The 25694-nt window shown below is 32.6% G+C and overlaps 1 protein-coding gene across 3 annotated transcripts in view; it reads right to left on the reverse strand.

Moving 5' to 3' along the window:
* The window catches only part of LOC129786260 (protein phosphatase PP2A 55 kDa regulatory subunit), a 32791-nt gene extending 8604 nt beyond the window's left edge, over nucleotides 1–24187 (reverse strand). Inside the window, exons 1-3 of one of the 3 annotated variants that reach the window (XM_055821152.1) lie at nucleotides 23702–24187; nucleotides 16741–16940; nucleotides 7470–7621 (exon numbers count right to left, since the gene is read on the reverse strand). In XM_055821152.1, the coding sequence (XP_055677127.1) occupies nucleotides 7470–7621; nucleotides 16741–16780 (192 nt within the window). In that variant the 5' untranslated portion in view covers nucleotides 16781–16940; nucleotides 23702–24187. Of the gene's footprint in view, nucleotides 1–7469; nucleotides 7622–7864; nucleotides 11239–15917; nucleotides 16126–16740; nucleotides 16941–23701 lie in introns of those variants that run through there. The other 2 variants (XM_055821153.1, XM_055821151.1) reach the window with 2 other exon arrangements.
* Between the last annotated feature and the right edge of the window lie 1507 nt (nucleotides 24188–25694).

Consider the following 25694-nt stretch of genomic DNA (forward strand, 5'->3'; position numbering starts at 1 on the left):
AAATGCAGAACAAGCAAAGGAAAATAGAGGAAATAAAAAAAAATACAAATAAAGAAAAACATTAGAAAAATTAAAAAATTGCAGAAATATCAAAAAAAAAGTTTAAAAAGAAACTTATTTATAAATACTTATGTACATGAAAATTACTTTTTATAAATGAACGTTTTCTTTTTTATTTATATCCTGATTTGAAAGTTTAGAAAAAAACGTGACAATTTCCAGAATAACATTGATTTTTAAATGGATTAATAGCCCCTATATTTTAGTCGAAACTTTCCAAAAAAATGAGAATTGAAATAAATGAAAAAAAATCTATTTCGCATATTTTTTGTAATTCAAGAAAAATTTATCAAAATGAAAAAAAAATCACAAAAATAAAATTTAATTTCAATCTCCATAAACAATCAGAAAACTATTTATCAAAACAGTTAAAACAAACCCCCTTTTCCCCTATATTTGTTAATTTAAATCAAATCTCGTGGCGAATAACATTTCCTGAATAATTGAAATTAAAATTCAATTTAAATCAAAAATTAATTAAAATCAATAAGTTGATAAAATCAAATAATCAGTTAATCTCACTGCTAAATTAGCAATTTATTTTGTTACAATCAACAATAAATAATGAAAATGTTGCTCTCTTCATCGATTAAATTGGAAATCTTTGTTTTAGATTTTACCTGTACATCATGATATTTTCATGAATTTATTATAAACTATTTTCCACATTTTCAATTAAAACTCTAGACATGAAAACTTTTGCCTTTTCAGACTTTTCATTAAATCTGCATTTTAATTTTCAAGAAGGAGTTGCAACAAATTAGTAAAGTTTCCTGGCGATTTTACAGGTGAAAATTGGGAAATTTTGAGAAAATCAAATACATGAATGTACAATGAATGATCAATTTTAGCCAACTTTACATCCCTCAAACCCCCACAGCAACCTTCAGCTAAAATTAAAACCTAAATTAGGCGTGAAAATGAATTTTTTAATCTTATTTAGAAACATCAACACGGTACATGTTTATAAATATAAATTAATTTATAAATTATTCATTCATATTTGTAACATAACATATACATAACATATAAATACATTTTGTAGGAAGGCAGCTAAAATTCGATAACGACACAAAATACACAGCGCTAAGACTTTTGCAAAAATTCTTAAAGGTAAGAACACCGTCAAAAATAAATTCAACAATTCCTCCCTCCTCATTGTAGATTACGGATCTTTATGCAAAGCAACTTCTTTTCTTTTTTACCTCAACACACCGAGAGTCATGTCAAAAAGGGCAGGAAAAATAAATATATTCTGTAATGAAGATTGCATCACAAAAACCTTCCTTTTTTACCAGCATAAACTTGCTTTTCCAACCCGCCATATGCCCCCAAACAATTTAATGTAGGTAAATATCGTCTATTTTGCTATGTATAATTTTAGTAAATATATCAAGTAAAATATCCAACTAATTAGGCCAATTTTGCACCAGAGAGAGAGAGCTTCAAGTGTCAGTTAATTCAGCTCACCGGGTCGGGTTAACGTGAGTTTAAATTTTTGCATTAAATTACATAATTACTTCTCAATTAACAAGTTTTGAACTTTTATGTGTATAATAACGCGAAAAGCTGATTTAATATGAGATTATGTTATTTAGAAGAACACCCAGTATTTAGAACTTTCACCTCTCTGTCAGATGCAAAATCAATACATATTGTGGGGCACTGCCGTGAAAACTTGCTGCACTGTCGTGTTTATTACAAATTAGTGTTAGTGGAATGTTGGTAGATTATTTATAAAAAAAAAGGAAAATGAAATAAAAACAAATAAAACTATATACCTCCAGGGAAAAACGTGTATGGAGATTTTCCTTTTAATTTCTTTTTCATCGCAGCATTGCAATCGAATCCTGTCAATATCAATTTCCTCTTTTATAACATACTAAACACACACTGTTGATTGCAAATAATCCGTGAATCACGTTTCATAAAATAAAATTTAAAAGCGAAGTTTGTTTATTAAATTATTCCGCCTGGAGATTATTAGATTTTCCAATTGTGAGAAAATAAGGGATGGTCACGTTATTTTGGAAACTCGGGGACTTTCAAGAGCGATTTTCAAGCCAATTTTTAAACCAAAATTTTGAAATCTGCTTGCACTCTTGTTAAATGGCCAAATACTGATAAGAATTCAGTATTTTTGATTTAGAAAATAAATTTTTGTGCTCAAAAAATTTATTTGAAATTCTCACATTTTGGCCATTTTGTTCCTGTAGAGTTTCCAAAATAACGTGACCATCCCTTACTTTAAATAATGACTTATTTAGTTAATTTAGTAACGAGAATTTTGCAAGAAAACCTTATATTTTTAGTCAAAAATTGTTTAATTTTAAACACACAAGTGCTAAATAAAAAGAGTTATTAGCGTAATAGTTAAAAATGCATCCCTTATAAGCTAAACATCCCCGGATCGAATATCGTCTTGACACAAACTTTTTTTTTTTTCAAAGCAACTTTAACCTTTCTTTCATCCAGTAACATAGAAATCATAAATTAAAGCCAAAGATTCATGCCAGAACCAATCAGAAAAGATTAGAAATCATACACTGAAACTAAACATTACCCACAAAAGTTATTTTGTGGTTAAAATAAAATTCCAAATCAAAATTTTCTCATGATTTTCAATTAGTGTGACCCCCAATAAAATCCCTTCATAAGCCGCAAAAATTATTTTTACAGCAATAACTTGTTTGAGGTGTTAATGATGGGGTCATTCAGCAGTGCAAGAAAGTATGTGGCTGTACACATATAATAAGAATGCAGAAAGTGATGAGAATGAAAATGCCTCAATATTTCTTTCAGCACTAGGAGCATTCAAAAATAAACACACATCCACTTTATATTATATATTCACTCAAGTTGGGGAGTTAAATAGAAGCTAAATAGTTATTGCGAGAGAGACTTGAGCACATTTCCATGAGTGTGCTGAATTAAAGATAATATCCATGCAATTTCCCCCGCAAGTCAATAGGAAGAATAGCACAAAAATGTATTCTCTTCTCTTTGTCACGAGAGTGGATAAAATGATTTCTGTATACTCCTCTTCATGTATGTATATGGAAAAGAGGCAAAAGGGACGAGAGACAATATTCCACCCCCACACCCCCTCAATACCCGAGTGACATACTCCACACACGCCAAAAGCGATTGGGTGAGTGTTTGAAAAGGATATAATGGGGATTTTATTTTCAGTGTCGCGTTATACTTAGCACACAGCGCTCTCTGAGTATGATTGATATAATCGTCACAATAATGCGAATTTATATGCTATACAATGTGTTGGGCATATTTATGTCTATGTAATACGTATATATAATTCTATTAGTATAAAAATTCAAACAAAGAGAATGGAAAATCGATTTGAGGTGAAGATGAGCAATGCAAGCAAGTAAAATTTATGGCATTTTATTTTTAGAAAATTTTCTCTGCACAAATTCACAACATTTATACTATATATAAATGAAATAGAAGCTATTATATAGAGACGAATCAAGTGAGTTAAACAGCTGGTCGTTGTGCTTATTTTTCTTTTATTTTTTTTTCCTTGCTAAACGTTTCTTTCTCTTTCTTCCTAGTATGCATGAAACTGCTTCACACACAGACCTATAGAGAAAAGAAAAATGCAGGAAGAAAGATTCTTTTCATATTCTCCCCGATTTTCCTGACAGCGTGAAAAGAATTATTGTTTATATTCCGAGGATTCTCTCTCTATTTATACGTACTATATCTATCTACATAGTATACTTTCTTCCTTTTCCTTGGGTGCTTTTGTTCCTACATCGGAATGACACACATATTTTTCTTAAAAATAAGTTCTCCTCACTGCATAATTTCAATTCTTCTCCTTGCCAATCACATTCTCAAGGGCTTTCGCAGTCGTCACAATAATAATTTCTTTTATTGTCTGCAAAGCAGCCAAATGAGAGTGAATCTGCATGTTTTTTTTTACCCTCTTAACCCCTCAATGTTTTATTCTTTAAGACATTGCAGTACGACGACGACGCAACAATCCTTATTTTGAGGATTTGCTCACCAAAAAGGCTATCGATTAAACAGAGAGTACAACGTACAGCGTTATATGAGAATAATACATTAGTTTTGTAAATAATATAGAGAGCAACTTGACCCAATTAGTCGTAAAGAAAGAATAGCACCAGCCAGCATGTTTCATATTACAAAGAACGTAAAATCTTATTGTTGTAAAGTTTCGCTTTTTATCATGGCAAAATAAAATTGATGACTAAACAACTTTCACTAAATCCTTAAAAGATAAGAATTTCTGAAGGTCTCTATTCAATAGTTCTTTGCTTGCAAATTCATCTATTAAGATGAAAAATAAATCAATTCTGTTTCAGCTATTTTAAAAATGAAGCTGAATTGCAAATTATTCTTTGAATTTTTGAACCGATTTTGAGCAATTTAATATGAATCGATAAATTCGTTCGTCCTTTCTGTTTTTCAATAATAACATAATAAACATTATTAATTAAAGAACTCATCTTTTGCATTGATTTGAACAATTCCTGCAGAAAGGTTTGGTAAACCGATTTGAACTAAAACGGATTTAGATCAATTTCATCAAACATCACATTTTTGCCTAAATCGGATTCAAAGTTTTCAAGTTCATCTAACTAATCAGTCAAGGAGATGAAAGATGTAATTCAACAAAAATCCTTATAATACTTATCTAAATCGGTTTTGACAGCCTAACAAGATCCCAATAGAACAGATTTAAAAGGGAATCCTTTTGTTAGTAAAAAGACAATTTTAAAAACTTTCAAGAAAGTTGAAAAAAAAAAAAAGAAATCCTTTCTCCCTGCAAAGATAATCTATCCCATTACTCACAAAATCATAGAAACAAGAAAAAAGTTTCTGGAAAATTTCCTGAAAGTTTTAATTTTTCAATCCAACTTTCTGGACATTTTTTTTCCCACTAAATAATTTGAGAGCAAAGGCAAGCGTGGTGTTCCACCTTCTCTCACAGCTATTGAATCAAGCAGACATCATCAATTTACAAGACTATCCCGTCACACTGACGCCAACAATCAATTAAGGAATGTTATCTAAATATTACTAAATGTTGAGTGAAATTTTCATCCACTTGGAAAATACTCAAATGGCCTCTAGAATGACGGGGTGGGTAGAGAAAGGCATTTATCCCAACCTTCTGCACTGAAAGAGAATATCCTGGGGTTTGACTCTCTATAATAGTGTCCAAATGAAAAAGCTTTGCCAGCACAATTTTCGAATTTTCCTAGGAAAATCTGATAATTATATACGGATGTGTTTCCCATATTGAATAGAAAAGAGAGATATAGGTATTAATTTTCACAGCTCTTTTCCAAACCACAAATTAATTCTCGCCGTCAATGGAGTGTGTTGTGTGTGTCGCAAAATAAACCCCGATATTAATTCTATTGATCTTTTATCTTATCCATTCCACCCACCAATTTAGTATCCCTCACGAGCCTGTTTGCTAGCTCTCTCTCCCTCTCCCTCTTGCAACTCATTAAATATTGCTTTTATGTGACACAAATCGTCACATTGTGAGGGGGTTACGATTCAAGCATACAAACTTTTGCGAACGATACTTTGGACAAATTTAGTTGAGCTACATGTAACAAATATTGACCAAAGCTCTTATCACCATACAATGGAAATTGCTGTCTTGACTCTTTTTTTTTCCTTTCTTCTTCACCTCATACAACACATCATCATGTTACACAGCTTCCCATTTTACTTTGCCTCCATCATACACGAAACATTTTTAGCACTAAATGTCTCTTCTTCCTCATTCACAACAATTTTGCCATCATTATTTAATTGCATTTGTATGTTTTTGCCCCGAATAAACTTCCTTTCAAGCTTATTCTTCTGCTTGCTATCTTATATACGGCAATATACGTATGCCCACAACACTCTCCTTGGTACTTTTAAACATTTTCCACGTTAATGGACCCCCAACTGTGTATGATGGAGATACATATAACATTTTATTTTGTAATTTAATTTCTTTTTTTGAAAAGAATATTTCTTGCATTTATCGTCGGAATCTTCCATGAGAAAATGTGGGAGGGAGAGAATATAAAATTAGCTTTTCGGTTCCTTATAATTATAACGTTATAAATGTGGACAAAAAAGAACGAGAAGAATTTTAATTTTGCCAAAAAGAATCAAAAGAGAACATTGACAGAACATTGAGAAAAATATTACCTCACCACAGTGCTAAAAAAAATCTATAACAAAAACTCTTTTTGAGAGGCTCAAAACTAACTCAAAATATATCGCAATCTATTGTTATCTAACCTTTGATAATATGGAATTGTTGAAATATCTTACATAACAGACGTACCTAAATTTGGAAATTACTTTCTTATAATTTAATATATTCTTCGTGTTTTTTTTTCCCTCATATTCCCATCTACAATTTTTTTTAGCTTCAAGTGGAGGCGATTCACGCAGTAGCGGAATTAAGTTTATTTTCGTGAATTTGACCGTCACTATGAAGTTATACAAAACATGCGAGATTTTGCCGGAACGTTAATAGCATAAAAAAAATATTTCCGGCTGTATGCCCTTCACATTTAGTCAGAGACCGCTTTGTATACGAATTAAAGGGAATAAGTACAAGCTTAATCCTTTTAGAATTAGATTTGTACTGAAAGTCCAACATTTTATTCTCAAGTGGAAAAGAAGTTTGTTTGTTCATTGTGTGCTTATTTTAATGGGATTGTCTTTTATTGGGATTACATCTATGTTCGTTAATTCCAGATAAAGGGTTACGACTTAAATATAAACAATGGTATTTTTTCATTGTACTAAAAGTTCGTCAAAAAATTTTTAATTAAAGGAATGTTGAAAAAAAAATTATGGAATATGTGGCAATGACGGGATTTGAACCCACGTCACTCAGAGAGGCCGAAACGCAGCGACTAGAACCTCACGGCTATTTAAAAGCCTTAAACGATTTTAAAGTCATTTACATTTCATTCAAATTTTAGAGAAAAACTCAAATAAAATCACTTTATTTAGTCATTGTTTTACTCTATATCAATGCACAAAACAGTTTAGACAAAGTGAACCACTAAACCAAATTCGAGGTAAAAATTGTCTAAACGAAAAAAAAAATCTCCCATAAAAACTATATCGTGACTAAACATCAACAAAACTTCTAGCCATATATTGTAATTCAATTGATTTTGCCCGACATATTTCGATTAAAGCAATTCTGTATGGTTTATGTGATTTAATAGATCTTGATAGACATGTGTCAACTGTAGAAGGGATTCCCTTTCACTCATTTCCACCACTATACACAGTCAAACACAACTATCAAGTTTAATGAAAGTTATGGTGGTTCATTTTGAAAGAAGGATGAGATGGTATTCATAGCAGGATATTCAACTTACTTGGAATATAACCACACGACCACCCTTGTCGCCGGTTGCAAGTAGTTCGCCATCGTGATTGAATTCAACACAGGATATGATATCAGCATCCGTTACGTCATCGTCCAGAGCCCCTTTAATTTGTGAAAAGCACCACGACGTCTCGCCATTGCCTGCAAAAGAGAAACAAAAAGAAATATTTGTGATTAGATAAAAATTATAATAAATTACTAATTCTTCATCCCAAAAGGTGTGTTGTTGTGTGGGAATGTCAATGAAAGTGAATAAGACATCTTTCTTGCAAAATTTCTTCAAAAGTTCAATGTCCCACGTAAAGTTTTCTTAATTAGAAAGTTTTCTTTTGATACATTTTATTTGTTTTTTTTTTTATAAATAAAAGAAGTTTGCTGATTGACCTTCAAATTCTTCACCATCATCATCATCTGCAATGTCATCGCTATTTTCTCCTTCTGGTTCTTCTTGGTAAATCATAAGATCATCTTCTTCCAGCATTTTTGTCTCTTTTTCACCTCTAAAAATATGTTTTCGTCGCTGCTGAGGACTTTCTTTGTCCCCTTTTTCCACCAAAAAAAAACAAATCTCACAACTTTGAGGGGGCCCGATTATTTATTCTTCCTTTCTTCTTTTTATGTCCTTTCGTTCTTCTTTGCCGTCGTCTCTACCATGCCTTTGGGAATCAAAAGAATACGACGTAAAATTGCACCTTTTCAGCTCAAGCTGTGTGTGTGTGAGTATTGTTGAGCATTTAATTATTATTTCACATATGTTTCTTTTTTTCTATTCTTCTTATTCTCTCCTTCAATATGTGGATATCCAATTACGGTCAGTTTTTACGCAACCACCTCATATTGTCCAAGTCAGCAAATTTTTCATCTCTTTTCCACACCGCGCGTAACATTGTAATCTTCACATCTCATATACACATTTACACCAATTGGACTTTTATCTCTTTCCAACACATTCTAACTCTCTGAAAAGGAAAACTTTTCCAGTAAACCTTTTTAGCCAACTTTTCTTTATAATTTGGCTTTTCTGCTTCACAGGCTAGCTAGAGTTAGCCTAGCACCACTATTGTTTAGTTAGAACACACACTGGTATATCCAATAAACTATATTCTCCTCCTTTTACACCATAAATTCCACCAGTTAAAGTCCCCTCGTCATCTAATTAACTTGTCGAAGGTGAAAATCATGTGAAAAACTCCACCAACAAGAGACTCAGCACACAGGTTTCATTCCATTTCAAATACCGCACAAGTGGCGCAAAAAAAATGTCTGACACAGATAGGTCTTACTAACAACACCACACTACTAGTAAATTACAACTACTAGTGCGTTAATTCAGTCAGCATGACGTCACAGGTGCTATAGAAATGATCATTTTATAATAATCTCCGTCATATTTTGCACTCTCCCCCAATAAACTACTTCGCAAACGAAATGATTTTATAAATAAAACAAAGTAAAAAATAATAAATTAAATTTTTATATTAATAAAAATAACACTCTTTAAGCTTCTTCGCACTTTTCTTCTCATTCTCTCACTCACTTGCAAATAAAACCCAAAGCACCCAAGAGCACACGTTCTGCACTGATGAACGTCACGTAGGAACTAACACAACAAAAAAAACCAACATTCCATGTGACTCTCTGGCTACACAATTTTTCAACTAAATAGTAACGTCGTACGTATACCCTTCTTGCTTTCCCCAGGCATGTACAATTTTCTCATTCACTCACATCACAAAATCCATACACCATTGCTACAAAATTCCCCGCATACACCACACAACACCCGAAATTGTACTACAAAATTATGTTGGTTTCGCTCTTTTCTATACCCAAAATTACAACCCCAGCATTAGACGGAGACTACCGAAGTTCTCTCGCAAATTTCTCATCATCACTACACTCCTATTCCCGAGATTTTGTGAATTTTCTCACAGAATTCTGTATTTTACTATCACACTCACTCACAAAGAGCCGAGAAACTGCTCTGTGTGTGAGGAACATTATGTGCGAAAAGTAAGTTGAAACATTTCACACTGGCATAGATTTTCACGCCTAACATTTTGTTAACACTTTTCAGGTTGATTAAACTTTTTAGGAAAAAAAAAGAAAAACTAATAATTAATACAACTGAATGAAATTTTTTACATAATTGTAATTAATAGTAAGAGAATTTTACGTCGTGTATTACTACTGCCATCTATTGAAGAAAGAAGAGTAATAGTGGTGCCACCTGTTAGCTGTTTTAATCAGGACTACATGTCACAGAGTTTTAGTCCTTTAATTAAATTTTCCCACAGGTAAATTATCTTCCTTGGGCCATTTAAAAGCTTATCTTTTAATTGTTTTGCATGAATTAGTCTATTTTTCATTATTCAAACACCTGTTAAGAAAATCCAAGTCGAAAGATTCATGCATTTAAAGATTTAAAAGGTAGATGATGTTATTTATTAGTTGGAGAATCAATATCAACAATTTAATCTTTTAGTTTCCTCTATAAGTCAAGGTTGATGATAGTTGGAAAATATAATACCTACTGAATGAGAAATGATAAGTGATAAGCCAATTTATGAGATACAATCGCTCTTGTAGGCCTTCTGACGGAAATATACCAGCGTTTTATCATTTAGTAGGTATTGATTTGCAAAATAAATCATTTTTAACTGGAAAATTTAATTTAAATAAAAGCTAGTGTAACTGATCGTAATTATACTGAAAAATTAGGCGAATTACGAGAAAATAGGGCAATTAGGATAATTGAAAAATCTGTTCCAAAGTTTAGATCCTATTTCATTGCTTCATTTATTTTAATAAAGTTTAAAACCAATATTAGGATATTTATGTAGACTTAATAAGGTTGCTAGATACATTTAAAAAGCTTAAAAATTGAACAATTTTAAAAATTCAATCAAATAAAAAAAAACAAGAGTCCTCGTAAATGTTTTAAAGAGCAAAAATATTTTTTTTAATAAATTGTTAAATAACAAACAAATATTTATAAACTTTTTAATATTTTATGAAAAATAATCAATGATAGGTAGATATTTTTTTTAAATTTATTATGCGCAAAAACTAGGTGAAATATTGGGAATCTCTATTTAACACATTGTTTTGTTTACCTTTTCTTCGTGGAATTTATTTTAGAAAAAAATCGTCTATTGATTTTCATTTTTATCACTTCTAAGAAATAAACAATGTCGCAGTTTTAACTTGTTTACTGCTTTGGAAAAAGTTTCTATACGTAGCTTTGAATAACGTATAAGTTCACCTACTAAACGTCTCCCCCCAACAATACTCAAAAATGTTTAAATTTTTAATGCTACAGAAATTCAACTTTGTCATTATAGACATTACATTGTTTGCTTTTTGTCAGGTGAAATGTTTCATGTCACTCCAACCTTTTTGCTTTTCACAAACAAACCCAGTTGTATTTTAAGGTGAATAGTTTTTTAATTACAATTTTCATTTTGCATGCAGAAAATCTCAAAATGAGAAAATGCTTTCGTTCACTTTTCTCACAGGTAAATGTGGTCAAAGCTTTACATTTATATATTTTCCACAATACGACGGAAATATCAAACCGGTGTTCTCCATCCGAACGATACTTTTGCACAACAAACCAAACGACACAACATCGTGTGACACAAATATTGCATTAGTGTCATTGAATAAAAATTGAGCAATAGAGATGAAGGTAAGTTGAATTTGTGCATAAAGTTTTCCTTTTTATACGACAATTTTCCCATTTTTTTGCAGCATACACAGCATCAATGTTTTAGATGTAAAATAAAACAGGTGGAATGTTCTTCTTTTCTGCTTTTGACTGCTGAGAAGCCAATATCCTCTTTCAATCAACCCAGTCTTCCTTTAGCAATCACCCTTGAATATGATTGCATTTCTCATTCATTTTTTGTCACCTTCATTTATCTGAAGGATCTATGAAGTTGTTTTCTGAAAGTATCCGACCTAGTTTTTCTATTTAACAATGTTTAAAGTTTTTAATTAAATTAATTAAATCTTAAGTTTGATCCAATCATTGAATCAAAGCTTTCCACAATTTTAGGACTCTTCGTAACGTGATATTTTAGAAAAAATTCATTGTTTAAAATGTCTTAGCATTTAAGCTCCTCCCCTTAAAAAGTAGCCAATGAATGTTTTCCTTGCATTTAAGTATCAGCCAATTAGAGAACCCCCTTTTCATAACAATTCTTCTTCTTATTTATTTTTATTTCAAGCCTTTTCAAAGTGAAATTGAATCCATCATGCCACTGATGAAGCTTCCTGTGAGAGTCGAAAGCTTTGATACAATGCGATTCTTATCTCGAAAATATTTCTAAGAATTTGCTCTCTCTGGAAAACCACAATAAATTAGAAAAAGTTGCTTTTAGTTCTCTTTAGACAGTTCTTTAGAAATCAGTGAAATAATCTGTAACTTGGTAAGGTGATAAGGAGATTTCTTGGGGTAGTTACCTATCCTTTCTTTATCAACCATAAAATACATACAAAATAAACTCCGGATATTTTTAGGGAGACTCATCCTTTTACCTGTGAAACTCGTAAAGAAAAAAAAACTTCAACCATTTTTCATCTATTTGCTTTGTTTACACCTTTTTAAACTTTCCAAGGATTTTTTTTCTGTGAAATTCACAATAAAGAGAAGCTTCAAGAGCTGCGTTTCTTCCCGTTTTTATTTTTTTCCTTTTACTCTCCAAAATACATCGCTTTTGAGGAATCCATACCAAAGAGAAGGCGTTTTTTGTGCTACCTACCTACACATACATATAAAGAAAAAATGGCACGGAAAGTCGCCAAAAAGAGACGAGAAAAATATTCGAGGAGCGTGGTAGCAAAAAAAATCATACAGATGTTTATTATACAAATTTTTTCTCATTTTCAACAAGAGCCTCCAAGAATATTTGTTTGAAAGGAAAATCAAACTCATTCCCCACCGTCAAATACACCGCACTAAATCTCATAGAGTGAAAACCCCTTTAAGCTCTTTTTCCTTTTGTACTACCAACGAAGGATTTATTAATAGCAATGAGGAATATTTTTCAGCAGAGAGCAATTAATAAAAAACTTTATGACATTTTAAGTCAAAAGTGCCAAAAAAAAAAAAGAAAATCTTTCCCTCAACTTTTTCTTCTTGAGCTTTTGGGGTTTTTGTACTTTAAATCTCGTCCTTTTTATTGATTTTCTTGTCTTCACTTGGAAGGGATGATGCACAGTAGCTCTCCACTTCCATCCATCCCTGATGGAAGTTCCCCGTGTTAACGATCCATTACTAGTAACCCAATCTCAGTGAACGTCTCTATATTAATGTTGTCCCTGTTAGGGGAGGAACTAATTGCATTAAAAGTATAGGGAGGGGGTGGCAAACTTTAAAGATAAAATAATGGTGGATGATGTGTAAATTAATGGACGAATCACTTTACATGCTCTATATTCTCAAGACTTGTTCTCTCTCTCCCCTTCTTGCGGAAAAGTTACGTCAAGACTTTCTCAAGCAATAAAATTGGGATAATGCAGAAATAATTCGTCCGAAGAAAACGAGCGAAGGAGACGCGACTGACGAGGAAGTACTAAACACGTGCGACCGGACGGCGTAAAAAAAAAGGTGAAAGGTTGCGGCTGCAAGTAGGCAAAATTTATATTTTTGTCCTCAAGAGAACAAACAATTCTAATCATTAATTCTCTTGTCATTGACCCAATTCTCATCACTCCACTGGTCAAATGATACGATAAGAAGAGCTTCGAGATACAAGAAAAAAATCTCGTTTAGTTATTAGAACTTCCACAGAGGAATTATCGATTTATGCCTGAAAGGGTTGGTTGACTGGAAAAATATTATTAAATGGAAGCAGACTTTTTTCCCCATCTCCTTTTGCATTGCAAAATTATAATATACAGGACACATTTTAAAAATCATCCTGTGTGAAATTTCCTCGTGAGAATAATGAATATGGAATTTTTTACCCATTACATGATGAAAATTGAATGAAAATCCAATTATTGCTTCCTCCGTGACACTTAAAATTTTCCCAATTTTCCTCATGCTTTGCATAATATGTGTGTGTATGTAATATTTCGTACAGAGCCAAGAGAAAAGTATTTTAGAGTGCAAAATCATACGAGAAAAATTAAATTAGCATTTTTGGAACATTCAAAGAAGATCCTTATAGGATTTTTTTGAGAAAGGAAAGTATTATTCTTGAAAATGTTTTTTTTTTCTTAAACAATCTAATAAGCCGCAATTTTGCCGCATTTAGGTCCTTTCGAAAATTGTGAGATTTATCTAAATCGGACATAAAGAAATTTGACTCCTGAATTCTATTAAAAGTGTTTTCTCATAGCTTTCAACACATATTGAGTCGTATTCAGCGACCAAGAAATCTTCGGAATTTCAACGATTTCTTGGTCACTAAATACTTTCCTTTCTTTAATTTTTTCTGAATGTTGCAACTAACGTGATTTGTCTAAAGCAGGCAATACAATTGCAATGTTCATTGCATTAAGAGAGCCAAGTCAAAATGGCACGGGAATATTCCATAAAATAGTAAATTCATCTTGGAGATTGAAGAATTGGAAACACACCCAGATGGTAGGTTTTTCTTTAATAAAAAAAAAATAAGAAAAATAAGAAAAGGTCTTATTCAGCGACCAAGAAATCCTTGAAATCTTTGAATTTTGTACTGAAATTTCAAGCGAATTTCAAGGGTTTCTTGGTCGCTGAATAGGACCCATTGTTTCTTTTTTTTAAAAAAGAAAACGGCGCAGCCCTGAAATACCCATTGAAAAAAATGTTGCATTAAGAACTAAAAATTAAATAAAAATTAATAAAGTTGTTTAAGAAATTCTGAAGTGAAAATTATTATTCTAAAATCAAGTGTGTGCTGAATTAGTGCAAATTGTTTTTTTTCAGGAGTTGAATTAAATCGTTAGAAGAATAAAAAAGAGCTCTCGCGAGTGTTGCAAGAAAATTTAAATTAAACCTAAAATAAACTGAATTATAAAAGATAAAATAACTCTAGTGAATTAGTGAAAAGTGCGATATTGCAAAAATTGGTGAGTCTCCTATTTAAATACAAAAGTTATTCATTTCCTTAATTTATTTTTGTTTTAAATATCTTGATACCATTGGAAATAAAATACTTAATTAACTTGAAGAAAACTCATATTTTTTTCATTTCTAAAGTTTCGTATTGACAAGGGAATTTTAATTCTCCAAGAAATGAGGATGAAGCACATTTTAACAAATAAGAAAAAAATGTATAATTTTTTTTAAAATAATTAGTTCATAAAAACTAATAAAAATGCTAAATCTTCCTCTAATTCTTTTGTTAAAGTCAAAACCCATACAGACGCAATAAAATAATTTAATTTAATAGTAATTTTAATTAATTTAACAAAAAATTGATGATTCTGCCAAAGATTAATTAATAAACAGTAGAGGGGGAAGCTTTAAATAGCAAAATTTGCCCCGCAATCAGCTGTTTGACTGGCTTCCAAATCAAATGAAATAAAAATATTTTTTGGTTCTTTTTAACTTTTAGTAAACAAGTAATTTTTGTAAACAATTTATTTCTTTAGTACCTCACTATGAAGATTAGTTAACTTCCTAATACCACCGGATGGTCACACCTACCTCAACCTTCTAAGGCTTAACCCTATCCGGAGATTTAGTTCTTAATTTCGTGAAAATCACAAGAAAATCTTCCAAATTATAAGCATAAAATGAAGATTTCCCTAATCCTTAAACTTTTCATGTAAATGTGGAAAGTCTTTTGATAAAAGAAAGACTGGATGAGAGGCTGTACAAAACTTAATCCCTTTTTAATCCTTAAATTGCCCTAACTTCACCCATTTTCATCCTCTTTGAATGAAGAAATGTTCTTTTGACGATAAACTGAAGAACACTCCTATTGGGTCAGGAGGAAGAACTTGAGACAAGCAGATTTACATTGAGAACGTGAATGCAAGAGAAAATGCAAAAACTTCCGGAAGGTGGTTCCGGAGGTTCACTCACACACACACACACCTGCCAAACTCACACAGCCACAGTAAATACGGCTATTGCTTCCCGGATCAATATTGGGTTGCATTTTGGGGTGCTTTCTGCGGCGGATTGTCACGGGTGAGTTGGTTGATTGCGCGATGCTTGTCCGGAAGTTTGGTTTTGGCAGCCACAGAACAATTTTCCATCCAGCCGGGAGGAAGGAGAAATGCCAGCGAGCTCCACTCATTGTTCACACACACGGCATTCTCTCATTCGCGTATGCCGGGCTCAAAACCCCCATTGTACCCCTTCGCACGGGTTGCAAGACGCCCCAATACGGTGGGTTCCGTGACGCTAGGCCTTATCATTTGTTTGCAGTGACGATTTGTGGTGGATGATGGCAAATAAATAGCGCAAGAAGTGAACGCCGCGAATGCAACTTACCGGCCATGTCAAATAGAACCCTTTTCTTCGGCCAATTCCTTCATAAACAGATGCTCACACGATGCCCGGTGACTGCCTTATCAATTGCCCGTACACTTTATGTCGCAGAACACCGATTAAAGCACGTTTTTTGCACAATTTTTCACTCTACAAATGGCGTCAGTTTTGCGTGCAGTTTTTGTTTAATTCACTGATTCCAGAATCACAAATCACAGAATTTCCGATTCTGTCTGATTCCATTCGATTTTTTGGCTTAGGGGTTAAATTGGGGGTTGACAAGTACACACTTTGCGGTGTTCTTTATTTGATAAAATTTTATCTAAAACCTTTAAAAATTAAAGTTTAATTTTAAGAGATTTCTTTGAATCTTTTACGTTATTCTCTTTTGTATACTTTGTATAAAAAATTGCTCTTTTAATAAAAAATAAAATTAAAAAAATTGAAAATAACCATTAATTAAAGGCCCAAAAAAACAATTTTTTTTCAAGTAATTAATTTTCAATGTTCACAAAATCATAACTTAATTAAAATCTTTAAAATTAATTTATAATTAGAAGTATGAATCACTCATGAATCACAGAGTTAAAATTTGCAAAAGAGACTCATTTACTTGCGTGATTTACCCCTTGGTGCGATTTTTGGTGACCTCTTGCGGCTAAATTTTAGCCAATCTCTATTACATAACCTCACAAATTCTTTGGCGCCAAAAAATCCCGGGCAAAGTTTCCGGTAGTTCCCGTGTGATCAGCAAACGTGGCCACTCTGGACTCAGCCAGTTGGTAATAAGATAAGAGAAATTATGTACAATAAAAAAATAACTTACTGCTTTGTCGTTTTGCTCCATTCATGGCCGTATTAATCATATAGCCAATCTTGGTGAAGCTGCTCTGGCGCGAGACAGACGGGCTGGATGGCGTGGAGGAACCCTTTGACGGCAGATGAGGTGGTGATGAACCACCGGGGGAGCTACGCCCCCATATTGGTGCGTGCTTCGTGATGATGATGGTGGATTATCACCCGGCCCTGCAAAGAGAGAAGCCCAAACAAAGTCAGATTTTTTTTCGTATTTGCAAAGTGTGTGCGATGAGGAGTTTCTTGATTGAGTATTTTCGTCAATTCGAATGGGGTATCTAATGAGAAAGTCACATTTTGATATGAGGTAAATAATTAAGTGCTCGATTAGATAGTCCACGTGAAGTTGTACAGAGATACACCGGAGACAGATGATTCAAAAAAGGTGATAAAGCTGATAATTGTTTGTCTTAACAACACACCACCATCAGAGGCGGATGGAAAGGGCACACGGGAAGTCCCACAGTGTTGATCCGTCACTCACGAGACCCACCCACCGGATTATCTGACGCGATCGTCACATGTGACACCCATAACTGAGCTTCGCGTATAGTAGATCCTCACAAAGCGGAATCATGATTGTCTCATTATTGTGTCGCACAACTCCTTTGAAGTGGAGGTCACACAAAATATTCTGGGCGGGAGATTTAACCAGCAGGTTAATTCCAGAATGAGGCAGATTGAAAGAGGAGCGAAATCTAGGGCAAAACTAGGGCAGGATGCGGATCTGCAGCAAATGCAGATGATTCGTGTAAGTTAAGGGGCTAGGAAGCATATAGATTTATTGCTCAAAGAGTGGATTAAGTCTTTTCAGCAGACTTTCTGGGGCTTCAGCCCAGAGATTTAGCGCTCGAGATACGACAAATCTCTTCTTGAGACACTTATACATTTTCAACTGATTACAAGACATACAAAAAGATTAAAATAAAGCCATTAATTAGGGACATAGATGTCTCTAAAATGGTTAAAACTCTTGAAAATATTTAAAAAATTTGTTTAATTTGTATTTGAAAATATTTCCAGTTTCTTTTGCTAATTTTTTTCGATTGGTAATTGTATTTACGATTTATATGGATTGCCCTTTTCGAATCTTCCAGGATCTTCATCAGGGTCGTCAGGAGTTCTTATTTAAAATATACTTTTTTTTTGTTATTAGGGCATTTAGTAGATAGAAAAAATAGAAATTCTAAACAAAATTTTGCAATAATCATTTAACGAATAATAAAAAAAATAATTTAGCAAAGAAATATCTAACCAAACTGCTTATCAGTTTTAACGATAAGTTAGATTATATAATTTTTCATTATTTTAATTAATTTATGTGACAGAAATTTGATATACTAAACTTAAATGAATTAAGTAAAGCAGAATCTTTAACATTTTTACTTTAAAAAAAATGTCCAAACCGGGAATTGAACCTAAGATATCTCTCTTACGAATTTGCAACTCTATCACTACTAAACATGCTCAATACTTATTAATGAGCTTTAATCAATGAATAATTTCGCCAATTTTTGCGGTTACAGATAAAATTTTAATATTTAAAAAAAATTAATATCCAAATAAATAAATTCCCAAAGCTTGTCTGGCCCCTCATAAAGCTCTTCTCTACTTGATGCTGGTGATCCCTCAAGAGATAACATCAAGCCAAACCAATCAGTGCGTGTGGGGCTATTTTTTGCATAAACGCTCACTCTCTCCAATTCTTGTCGTGATCATTTTGGGGCCACAACAAAAATGCCGTCTTGACCGAACTCAAAAGTGTGTGCTTAATGTGAAATGCACAAATGCAATGTGAACAACATTGACACAAATATCCCCCGTGCGAAATAGAGATTTATAGAAATGTGTCTCCGGCTCTTGTTATGGTTATTCAATTCTTTATGTATCGCGAGTATTTTTTTTTATTCTCCCAACTTCATCTCATACCTCCCCAACTATTTGACTTGAGAGACGATTTTTTGTTGTTGCTGCAATACTGACTGAGAGGTAATTTCTCATGCAAGCTTGTTGTATACGCGCGCGCGGTCTTGCCATTGAACATTATTACCTTCAGAGGCCACCTGAGAGCCATACATGGAGAAGGTTCCTTCTGGCTTGTCTCGTGAATTGTACATTACATATAACTATTTTTTGCATTGCAAAAGGCACGATTTGCACGCACCGTGATCTGCGCATTTGATGTCTTTTCTCAGGATCAAATTGGCTGTGCTCTTTTGCACGCTTTCAGCGTTTGCGTCAATATCTAATGCACTTTTCCCGCCTTGTTTCCGGGAAAGGAGAGGAATAGTCATTGAAAAAGCAAGATGTGATTGCATCTGATGAATCATTCATGCACGATCTCAAACTTTGTAGCTTCTCTCTCTCTATAAAAATCTTCATTTTTCCGTCAACAATGCCACGCAGAATGATCATTCGATTTACGATCTGTTGTGATCTGTATTGATCTAGATATTCTCTAGATTGAAGCAGAAATAACTTCAATCATCCAGCAGGTAGAATGTGTGAAAATTTAATTATAAAACAGTGATATTAATAAATTTTTTAACGCATTTTCCAAGAAGTTCAAGATGATCACAAAAAAAAGCTCTCAAAAGTATTAAAAGTCAATTGAGACATAATTTTTATTTCCATGCGCACGAGTCAATAGCCCCGTAATTAAGATTGTCCGGCACATTAAAGTCCCATTAAAACGTGTGGGTTTCACGAGAGCGCAATTTTGGGTGAGGCAAGTTTGTAAATATGGGCAAAAAAAGGTGAGTGCGAACTTTGTCAATGAAAACAGGGATTACAATCAAAAGTAGGTCAATAGCGCACCTATCAGAGATTAAAGGTTTATGTGTGTGTGGCACCTGTGGCACGAGCAAGACAAAATTCCAATCACGGGGAATTGATCACGTCCTCCTTTAATTATCTTTTTTACCTCTTTCCAGGCGGAAATTTCCATTGATTTTTAGATTATAAATGAACGTGAAAAATATTGAGAGAATTTTCATTAATTTATAGCAGGGAGAGAGGCTATTTATGTTTTTTTTTATTAGAATAGGTGAAAAGAGCATAAATACTCCGATGAAAAGACTTCCTTACCAATAAATCAGTAAAAATGTTGGTGCAATGATTAAAGCTCTAGGCTCACAACAACAACTTCATGAGTTCGATCCCAGTATGAACCGAATCTTTTTTCAATCTTCAAAATTACAAATTATAAAAATAAACCAATAATTTGTTTCTCTAATCTATTTTAAGTGTCTTTTAGCATAGTTTCGGCATTACTGATCAGCCCCATGTGAGATTCTTTTCTCGCGCGCACGTGAGCCAAAATATCATTAGTGGTGAGATAATAAAAGATATTTCGGACATTCACTCAATGCACAATTGTGGCGAAAATTCCCCCCAGAATGACCTCCCCCCGAACCTTCTAAAGCAGTCAATGTCTCCTCATACACAACCAGCATCTATTTACGAAGATTCGACACACTCAGTGCGCTCGTACACCCAAAAAAAGATCACACCAAGGAACATTAACCGTGATTTATCTGCGGTGTAGCATTTTCCTCACTCAGCATGACTTTTACTGCCGGAAAACTCACCTATTTTGTTGAAAATAAATTTTCCATTTACGACACATTTAAAATAATAAAAAAAACACAGATTAGACAACTCTTGAGGGGCAATGTGTGAGAAAATTGTCTGAAAATATCATTCAGAATGTCCTCAAGGTATTCTAAAACTTTCACTGAAAGATAAATTGATGTTTTTGATTGATTTTTTTCGTAGCTTCTTAACTGGGGTGAATAGGAATAACTTCTAATGGAAAATTTCTTTTGAAATTTTTCCAAAGTCTGATTTCAAAATTGTCTAGAAGTATTAATTCTCAACAAAAATTCTTAAAATTTGTAGAGGAAAGTTCTAAAACTCCATGCAGTTAGACTTTTGCAAAAATAAATATTATTTATGCGCTAATAACAAAATAAAATTTTTGAGCCTACATTAGGCAAATCTGGGTTTAAATATGTCTCAAAAAATTAAGACAAAATAACAAGAACAGATTTTAACGATTTTAACCCAATTTTAGCAGAAATTTCATGTTTCTATTCATTCATTTTGTTCCAAATTACCCCAGTTTAAAGTTTTAAATAAAAACTTTGTAACAATCTCTGTTTCTGCTTATCCTTCATTCGAAAGAATTTTATATAAATGTAATAAATACAAAAATTTGTGTTTACGAGTTATAAATTCATTATAGAAGCGATAAAATTGCCAACTATCAACAAAAAGACCTTCTTCAGATAGTGGAAAAGTATCATGAAAATAGATAGGAAAATATGATTCACACTCAAGTATTTTGCCCAGTCAATGGGAATTGATAAATTTTATTGATTAACGGAAATTGTTCTGATTCTGATGGAATTCCAAAACTGATCTCATTGAAAGAAAAAACTCATCAAAAATTCATTAAATATTCGTTAACTGATACCAAAGTTCCTTTCTGCGGGATCGTACTGTGTGAAAATTTGCATTTCATGCCATGATTCTGATTTTTTTTTTACCAACTCTTCGTTGAGAGTTTTCCATTCATTTTCTACCTCTCAAAGCACCCAAAAAAAAACACGACGAATAGGTTGGCTTTTTGGTGCAATGACCAAAAGAGCAAAGAGTTGTGTGCAAAGAGCAAAATTAAATAAAAGTGAATCAAAGTGAAAAATCTCACATTGCGCGCCAAAAATACACTATGAATGTGCGAGTCATGAATGAAAGAGGGAAAATGCAGAATCTCAATCAGTGGAAAATAGTCCGTAAAATTTGATTTAGTCTCCCATATAATTCAATTACAGCTGCAGCTCTTTTTTTGCGCAATAAATCTCTGCATTTTTCCAGTTCTTACCGCTCGTGGTGTTTGTTTGATATTCGCGCACAAAGTGTTGGGATGAGAAGGTACATATATAATGCTTTAACTACACAATACAAAACACCTCGCATAGGCTTTCAACAGCTTCGTTATCACCACACACAGCTCCCTTATCAATTAATGCCTGTTGCTGAAGAACAATATAATAAATGTTGTATGTAACATTATGACATTCTTCACAGTCAACACGACGGTGTACAGGGAATCCATAAAAATCATCTTTTTTCGTTCTTTTCTTCTTTTTTTCTACTTTAGGTACTTCGCTTCTTTCCACCCACTCATTCATCAACCATGTTTACCGCGTGTTTTGCTATTTTGTTCCATCAAGGGGTAGCATTTCAGCACAAATTATGTATATGTGTGCAAAACAAAAGCACTATTAGTGGGTGGAAATTATAGGAAGGAAATCTGAACAAATATTATATGAAGATGTTGGTTTTGAATTACCAACCATTTTGCAATGAACGCAACAAGAAAATATTTGAGAAAATTGCTCAAACATTCAAGCATATGGTTGGTTCATTTTTGAATTTCATCAATTTTTAGTTGATTGCCATTTTTCTTGGGTTAATCATGTGTTTTTCACATTTTACAGTTGGTTTAAGAAAATTAACGTAATTCAATCTTTGCTGTTTTCAGTGAGATTTTAATTAACTGATAAATAAAAGAAATAATCAAATTGTAGACCTGAAGAAGGAGACATTAATCTCCGAAACGTCGTACTAACTGTTTCTTTAAAAAAAATAATTAAATTCTAATGGTTTGTATTGTAATTTAATTCTTTTAAAAATATGAAAGAATGAAAAATCATAATATTGACATAATTCTTTCCATTTTAAAACAAATCTTTGTCAGCTTTTCTTAAATAATTTGCAAGGAAACTGGGAAAATCTCTTTGACGATTTCTTATTCTATAAGAATCCAAGAAAAAAGGTAAGACTATAAAAGGAAAGACGTTTTACTTTAACTGTAAACTCTCCTGGCATAGTTATTTCTTTTACGAACCGTAGGGCTCAAATATTGAACAATATTTGCACAATATTTGGTCAATAATTAACAAAGAACATCACTCAACTTATAAATGGATCTGAAAACGATCTAACTGATGACAAAACTTTAATAAAAAATACTAATCAAGAAAAAGCTTCTGGCTTAATTAGTTTATTCCCTTATTAACATTTTAGAACCTGATGAAGATCATTAAATAAAATCGAAATGTCGACGTCAGGGAATTAACGCCTATCAAACAACAAGTAATAATCCAATATTTGAATAAAAATTTCCCTATTTTATGCTCTCACTTTATAACTAATGATAACCTGCAGCTCTTTATGAGCAATCAGAATGCGATATTGCGGCTGATTTTGCTCAATATTTAGAGAATTATTTTGAATGACTAACAAAGACTCAAATTGAGTCATTCAATTTTTCAATTTTGGGGCAATTTTCTTTTATCAATTCGATGATGTCAATCTGATTCAAGTACTTGATAAATATAATTTAAAGTTTACTAAAACAATAATTAAAGTTCCCATTCTGAAATCTGAAAGTTTATTTTCTATCCAATTTTCACTCCGTTTTTTCAATAAATGAAAATTAAACGGCTAGATTAATTGCTCACAGATAGTTTCCTACAGAGCGCGTGTTTAATTATTCCCCATTGTATACAATCTAGAATGATTAGTTAAATGCTCACAGTGTACAGAAGAAATTCTTGCGCGTGCTTACGAAATCAATTCGACGCGAGATAAAAAAGCTCATCACAATACAGAAGTCAAGTTTGGTGAAAATTTTTGTTGTAGAATCATCAAGTTTTTTTTCCTGGATGTTTTTTAGGCATTCCAAACATAATACACAAAAATTTGTTTTGTATGTTGCGCGAAGGCACATACATAAATAAAATAAATAAAGTGAGAAATCATGAAAATATCCGCGCGAATGGGGAGTGTGAGATCAATTGCACAAACTAATTCACAACTCCGTGCTAAGTGTTAAGCAGCAGAAAATGGTGTTTGAGACTCACCAGAAGAAAAGAAAAGAAAAGCAATTAGTCCTCGTTTTTGCATTCACAGCCACTCAAGAATGGGAAAATCCCCACTGTTGAGGATTTTTCTTCCGCCAATTTCCCAAATAAATCCAAAAACTTTTAAAAAATTCGTTAAAATGTTAACACTTTTGCAGGAACTTCACAAGGTATCCAAATGAGTTCTTTGGCGCATGTCTTGTGTGCGATGATCGTATTATAAAATCGTATTAATATAAATCAAAGAAAAGATCACGTCTTATTTATAAACTTTTACTTTCGAGACCACTCGCGTGAATTAAATATTTTGCGAGAACTCCTCAATCCCACATGGAATTCCCCTGATGATGAGAGATTTCCAGGTGAAAAAAAAATCCAGATTCATCCGCTAGCCTACACCGTGAGAGGAGCCCACACACAGGGTAAATTGTAGGTACGATCGATTTGATGTTGTGAAGTCTTCGCACTTAACTGATGCCTCTGTGTGATTTAGAAGGCGGCCAAACCGCGAAAAATTCTCGTAGCCACACACACTCTCTTCTCCCACTCACACGTTAATCCCAACGGCCAGACACGGCGTAAACATTCGCGCGCGGATTTTCCTCCCAGGCATGAATTTCCAAGAGAAAGGAAAAATAAATCTGGAGCAGTCTCCTCTCTATCTACTCTTCCACTCTACACGCTTTTGACCGATAATTGGGATTTCGATTGCGTTTTTCTTGTAGTGGATATTTTTGGCCAAGAGTACGACAATCTTCTTTTCTTGCAACAGTCGCACGCGTGAAAAGAAGAAGTTGAAAGCCACACGGGGCTTCCAAGTAGTCCAAAAAAATGTGATTCATCAACTGAAAGTTTGCAAAAAAGCGTGAACTTTTCCAGATTTCTCCAGTTAGGCACAGGAGAAAATTGCACATGAACTTGCTTGTGCGAAAAATTGATCATCATGCTGCGGAATTAACTGATTGTGAGAGTGATGTGATAATTTCTTTGCAAATTTCACACAAAACAATTTAAATTTTATTATTGCACTGCAAGTAAAAATAAATCTTTGTTAAATCCTAGAATTATTGTGTGAGGGAATTTAAAAAAAAAATAAAGCTAAAAAATTCCTGTGAGAAAAATCAGAGAGCTTAATACGGGATTAATTATTAGGATAAAGGTTAATAAAATTTATGAGAGCGGGGCAAAAAAAATGACTATATAGGGTTTAGGAAAAGCTCAAAATATAATATTTGGCAGCGAAATAGACCTAGTCTGAGAAAGAATTGTAGGACGGCAACTCTTTTCTTTTAGGAATGATTTATAAACTTTGCTTTATCTCATTGGAAAATACGTTTTTTTTTAAATTTTTTTTCGCAAACTCCTGTATGATATTTTTTTCCCACTGTCCTCTATTTTATTTTTTTTTTTAATTTTAAAATTAAATTAAAAATTTGATGTTTTAAAATGTAAATTTATAATATTTAAATTTAAAAAAATGTATGAATCGAAACTTTCAATACCAGCCTTACATCGATTTAACATCCTCTTGTTTAATTAAAACATTATTTCATATTTTTTATTCAACAGGATCAACAAGATAAACATGGATTAAAAAAAATAAATTAAGAAAAAAACTGAATTCATTAGTTTTGATTAAAAAAAACAACATTGTAGCGTCTCAGTCAGCTCATTTTCCGACATTTTGCAATTAAGCGTTGTTTTCATTTTTTATTAAATTTCCTAAAGAAAGCATTAGATTTGCCGATAAGGGGTTTAACATTAAAAAAAAGTTTTACTATCAAAATTAGCTTAGCTTTTCAATTTATTTTCTTAAATTAATATTTTACTTATTCTTTGTTTTTTTTTTTTATATTCTTTATAATTGTAATTCTTAAAAATAAACTGGAGAGCTGATGATGATTTGATTATGTTCATTTTCAAATTAAATAAGTTTATAAATTAAAACGATTTAAGATTTTTTTAAGGACTACTAAAAATTTGATTTATAAAC

The sequence above is a fragment of the Lutzomyia longipalpis genome, chromosome 1 (assembly GCF_024334085.1).
Source record: "Lutzomyia longipalpis isolate SR_M1_2022 chromosome 1, ASM2433408v1".
In the NCBI taxonomy this organism is placed as follows: Eukaryota; Metazoa; Arthropoda; class Insecta; order Diptera; family Psychodidae; genus Lutzomyia; species Lutzomyia longipalpis.